The sequence below is a fragment of the Crinia signifera genome, chromosome 19 (assembly GCF_055691185.1).
Source record: "Crinia signifera chromosome 19, ASM5569118v1, whole genome shotgun sequence".
NCBI classification, from domain to species: domain Eukaryota; kingdom Metazoa; phylum Chordata; class Amphibia; order Anura; family Myobatrachidae; genus Crinia; species Crinia signifera.
The window spans coordinates 128,418,690-128,424,689 of NC_139226.1; the positions used below are offsets into that span (position 1 = coordinate 128,418,690).

At 46.1% G+C, this 6,000-nt stretch overlaps 1 protein-coding gene across 1 annotated transcript in view; it reads left to right on the forward strand.

Annotated features, from left to right (window-relative positions):
- The window catches only part of MORN1 (MORN repeat containing 1), a 417,830-nt gene extending 413,997 nt beyond the window's left edge, over positions 1-3,833 (forward strand). Inside the window, exon 14 of the mRNA XM_083163328.1 lies at positions 3,597-3,833. Within this exon, the coding sequence (XP_083019454.1) occupies positions 3,597-3,748 (152 nt within the window). The 3' untranslated portion in view covers positions 3,749-3,833. The remainder of the gene's footprint in view (positions 1-3,596) is intronic.
- Positions 3,834-6,000: the final 2,167 nt, after the last annotated feature.

Genomic DNA, 6,000 nt, shown 5'->3' on the forward strand with positions numbered 1-6,000 from the left:
TCACAGCTAATTAATTGCAATTGAAAATTTACTACAGCACCCCAGGACAGCAGCACCCCTCTCCCGCAGTGCCCGGGTTACTCTCCAGTGTGTCTTCCTGGCTAATTAATTGTGTTTAAAAATTTACTACAGCACCCCAAGGCAGCAGCACCCCTCTCCCACAGTGCCCGGATTACTCTCCAGTGTGTCTTCAGTAACTTCATTTAATTTCTGATACAGCCCCCCAGGACAGCAGCACCCCTCTTCTACAGTGCCAGTGCCTTTGTGTCTTCACAGCTAATTGCAATTTAAAATTTACAACAGTACCCCAGTACAGCAGCAACCCTGTTACTGCTGACGGGAGAAACCCTTCATTAAATGGAGTGAACACACAGGGCAGAGTCCCTTATTTAATTGGCGCAAATTCAAGGCAGAGCCCCTTAATTAAATGACACAGGGCAGCCCCTGTAAAAAATGATTTGGAATGGACTGATATACAGTACAGGACAGCACCACTGGACTGAACTCGACACAGCAGAGCAGGTCACCCCCCAGACTGACAGCACAGCGCTGCACCACTGGACTGGACTGGACTGGATACAGCAGAGCAGGTCACCCCAGACTGATACAGGTTGAGTATCCCCTATCCGAAATGCTCGGGACCACGAGTATTTTGGATAGGGGAATTTTACGGTTTTTGGAATAATTTTTTTTTTAGCATACTTACCTGTCCCCTGATGGTGTCCGGTGGTCCTTCGGCCTCCACGCAGTCCCCGGGCGTCCACAGCAGGCCTCCGGCATCTTCTCCAGGCTCTCCAGCGGTCCCAGGAATGCATTGCGCGAGTGTGCGCGCGCACCGGTGACGTCACCGGCGCGCGCACACACTCGCGCAATGCATTCCTGGGACCGCTGGAGAGCCTGGAGAAGATGCCGGAGGCCTGCTGTGGACGCTCGGGGACTTGGTAAGTATGAAAAGAGGGTTAGGGGGGGTAAAAAAAAAAAAAAATTCCGAATTATTCCAAAAACCACTGTTTTTGGAATAATTCGGATACGGGATGCACGTATATATATACAGCACTGCACTGCACCACTGGACTGGACTGGATACAGCAGAGCAGGTCACCCCAGACTGATATATACAGCACTGCACTGCACCACTGGACTGGACTGATACAGCAGAGCAGGTCACCCTGACTGGTATAAAACAGCACTGCACCACTGGACTGGATTGATACAGCAGAGCCACCCCCAGACCGACATAGCAGGTTGCCATGCCTCACTACGCCACTTTAATACACACAGACATGTCCTCTCACTACCCTCTCCAGGAATGGAGTGAAGATGGCGCCGAGTCGCAGGGACTTATATGGATCCAGATCTCACAAGAATCCGACAGCGGGATGATGACGTTTTTCCTTATTCCGGGTTCTGAGTTTGGGCGGGAAGACCTGAACGTACTTGGATCTGGGCTCGCATCACAGAGTCCGGTAGTGTTCGGATTTTAAAAATTCAAACATGTTCATCCCTATCTGAATCAATCTGGTTTGGTAGCAGGATTATATGGACAGCAAAGTTTAGGAAGTCCTAGGGCCTGATTCAGAGATGGATGTTTCTGCAAACGCTTTTCCCTTTTGCCGTGGCTCTGTACTTACTGCCATATGCTAATGTGACAATCCACCAAAGTAAGTGAGAAATCTGTGCCCCTGAAAATGCAGCCTATCCCATCTGCAATCCTCATTAGTATGGCGACATGCCCACCGCACTGTTACCAGAAATAACCATCCCTGTGCATCTTGATACTTGCTGGCCAGACATGCATTCTTTATATTACTCTCCATCCTAGGCACAGGCAGACCGAGACCCCATGAGGTCATAAGTGACCTACTGCATTGGACCTAAACATAGGGAAATCTTGGCCCATCAGTGTCCACCATTTATCATACATATTTGCATTCCACTACTTTTTTGATCAGACTTCATCTTTGATATCTGCAAATGATGCCCTTATTTGATGTATAGAGGAGAACTATTTTGCTTACCCGGCTTCCAGGTGAGGCAGAAGTTCGACTAGCCTCATGAACCCAACTGCATCATAAAGTGTCCAGGATATTTCACCACTGAGCTCTTCCCACATCACTAAACTCTGCAAAGCGTTATACAGGTTGAGTATCCCTTATCCAAAATCCTCAGGCCACAAGCATTTTGGATAAGGGATTTTTTTAGGATTTTGGAATTTTTTTCATACTTACCTGGTCCCCTGATGGTGCCCCGATGGTCCCCTGATGTCCACGGTGTCCCTCGGCGTCCACAGCGGCCTTCATGATCCTCTTTAGCGGCATCTCCGGTCCCAGGGGTGACATCACCGGCGTGCCCGGACAATCGGGCAATGCACCCCTGGGACCTGAGATGCCGCTGAAGAGGATCCCGGAGGCCGCCGTAGACACCGGGAGATGAGGCAAGTATGAAAAAAGGAATCGTGGGGAAAAAATATTCAGAGAAACCACGGTTTTTGGAATATTTCGGTTTTCGGAATACACGGATAAGGGAGACCCGACCTGTACTAAATTTTCTTCATTATTCTCATGTTACTCTGTTTACTGAAGCGAACAGGGTTTGGACAGAATAATGTCATGCTCCTGATCATATTGCGTCAGGTAATCAGAACTGCAATAAAGGAATCCTAAAGAGGCTATGGTAAGAATTCCAGTGGTGAAGAGTGTTCTGCTCATAATAGGTTCATTTGTACTTTGTGATTCCATATATGTTTCGCATCTTTCTTTTATATACATGTATTTGTGTTGGCACACTCTCAGTACCCATCTCTTCTTTATAGCCTCATGGGCCCTGAACTGGGTGCCACGGGGTAATTGCAGAGGTGCCACCAGTTGGTGGTCCAGGACCAGATTAAATTTTGTATGGTCAATGTGATAAGCAAAACCAGTGCTGGTGACAACCAATCATAACATATGAGGAGAAACAGAAGCACAACCCTGTCCACCACCACAACACTGACCCTAGGGGTGACAAGTACACACACTTTTCTTAATTTCGTAATCAGAAACTTTAACCTAGGGGTGCCATGAATGAAAATAGTTGATACTCTAGAGCAGGGGTGGGGAACCTTTTTTGTGCCAAGGGCCGTTTTTATGGGGAAAAATCCTTCGGGGGCCATATGTAAAAATTTCTCTTACAAATTGTCCTGCTGCAGCCGTCCCACGCTCCAGCGGCTGCCGCTGAATAGGACTGACAGTCTCCGGCTGCTGTTAAGAGGAACCGGCCGACCTCTCGCGAGAATTCGCCTGTACTTGACTCCCGGCAAAGCTGCCAAGCGGGTGGGAGGGCCACTCAGACCAGCTACGGGGGCCGCATACGGCCCCCGGACCTGAGGTTCCCCACCCCTGCTCTAGAGTGACCTGATTCATGAAAGTTTGGGAACAACTTCTGTAGCCTTTCCTACATCAACTAACATTACTAACCATGTCTTCTTCAGACTGTTAGCAAGCAGGGCCTTTCTACCCTCTGCCTGCATCACCTACATCAAGCTTCTACTAAGCACGTGTTCTGTTGTATGTGTGATTAACATTTTGTAAGACTTGTTTGTTTTCCTCTTCCACCAGGGGAGTACGTTATCATGGTTGAAGATGTTACCAGCCCATCATTCCTCGGTTACACCATTCAGACCACCTTTAAACTCATTAGAGTACACCCTGAAAAAGACAAAGGAAAAAATCATCGGAAATCCGGGATGCTCAACGTTCCTACCCTGTGACGGCGTTAATTTGCTTCTTGTCATTTGTTTTCTTTTTAATTTTATTCTTTCTTTCATCATAATCAAATAAAGAATGCAAAATACATGTACATTTTAATTTACTTGACAGTCAACCTGTGGCCTTAAGACAATGATGGTATTTGTGGTTTTATAGCAGATGATCAGCTATTGTGAACCTATTTTATATCCTTAGCCAGAGGTTCCCACACTCGGTCTTCAATGCACCCTAATGGTCCAAGCATTAAGAATAACCATGCAAGTGATTGATTAGTACCTCAGTTAATTTGAATTAACCATCTGTGCTCAGTCATTGATATCCGTGAAGCATTGGACCTTGAGGACCAAGTTTGTGAACCACTATTCTTAGCAATAATGACCAAACAAAAACATCTGTTTTCAAAAACAAAAAGAAAGACGTTAGTCCAGAGAAAGAAAATCTTGCAAGAGATCCCCGATTATCTCATCGTGCTCAGCATCCCCGGAGTAACTGGGAAGCTCCCCCAGACCGATAGACAAGTGTCTGTACTGCTGGCTCCTTCTCAGTAACAGGAACCAGATGCTGCAGGATAATGGCACTCGGAGTCACTGTGGAGGAGCTAGCATTTTGGTGTCATCCCCCTTGTGACATGTCTGGATAGAGATAAAGTGGATAGAAAAAAGAATCAACCAAGAAGTGTCCAATTCTCATTTTTGAAAAATAACAGGAGCTGATTGGTTGGTCTCTCCACTTTCTCTGTCTCCATGCTTTTTTAATCTCTCTGTAAGTGGTTTAGGACTTGACTTGGACATTGAAATGGGGCCCATTTATAGGGGCTTACTTGCCTACCTGACCCTTTTCTAATGTATGATTGCCATCACTTGCTGGGAGCTGGGTAATTGACAGGGCCAGTGTATGTCCTCTCAGCTCCCTAGGCAAAACTTCAACCTGGTGCCCCCCCCCCATACTGCCACCAATACCCACTACCCACAGCAGTCCTACCAGCCCTCCAGATCTCGGCGCCTTAGGCAGTTGCCTAAACCTAATGGAAGAGCCGGCCCTGGTAATTGATAATAAAGGTGTTTAACCATAGGTGATGGCAATCATACATTACCAGGGAAGTCCAGGAACAACAAAAAAAAAATAGGTACAGCGCTGTACTGAATATATGAAAATATTTAATAACATTTTTCACAATAAAGTACAATATAACAGTTAATAAAACACACAAGACACACAAACATTAAACATGAAATCCCCCTTAGTATGTTAGAACTGGTTAGTATTGTTAAGCCTTAAGACAATGATGGTATTTGTGGTTTTATAGCAGATGATCAGCTATTGTGAACCTATTTTATATCCTTAGCCAGAGGTTCCCACACTCGGTCTTCAATGCACCCTAATGGTCCAAGCATTAAGAATAACCATGCAAGTGATTGATTAGTACCTCAGTTAATTTGAATTAACCATCTGTGCTCAGTCATTGATATCCGTGAAGCATTGGACCTTGAGGACCAAGTTTGTGAACCACTATTCTTAGCAATAATGACCAAACAAAAACATCTGTTTTCAAAAACAAAAAGAAAGACGTTAGTCCAGAGAAAGAAAATCTTGCAAGAGATCCCCGATTATCTCATCGTGCTCAGCATCCCCGGAGTAACTGGGAAGCTCCCCCAGACCGATAGACAAGTGTCTGTACTGCTGGCTCCTTCTCAGTAACAGGAACCAGATGCTGCAGGATAATGGCACTCGGAGTCACTGTGGAGGAGCTAGCATTTTGGTGTCATCCCCCTTGTGACATGTCTGGATAGAAATAAAGTGGATAGAAAAAAGAATCAACCAAGAAGTGTCCAATTCTCATTTTTGAAAAATAACAGGAGCTGATTGGTTGGTCTCTCCACTTTCTCTGTCTCCATGCTTTTTTAATCTCTCTGTAAGTGGTTTAGGACTTGACTTGGACATTGAAATGGGGCCCATTTATTGGGGCTTACTTGCCTACCTGACCCTTTTCTAATGTATGATTGCCATCACTTGCTGGGAGCTGGGTAATTGACAGGGCCAGTGTATGTCCTCTCAGCTCCCTAGGCAAAACTTCAACCTGGTGCCCCCCCCCCCATACTGCCACCAATACCCACTACCCACAGCAGTCCTACCAGCCCTCCAGATCTCGGCGCCTTAGGCAGTTGCCTAAACCTAATGGAAGAGCCGGCCCTGGTAATTGATAATAAAGGTGTTTAACCATAGGTGATGGCAATCATACATTACCAGGGAAGTC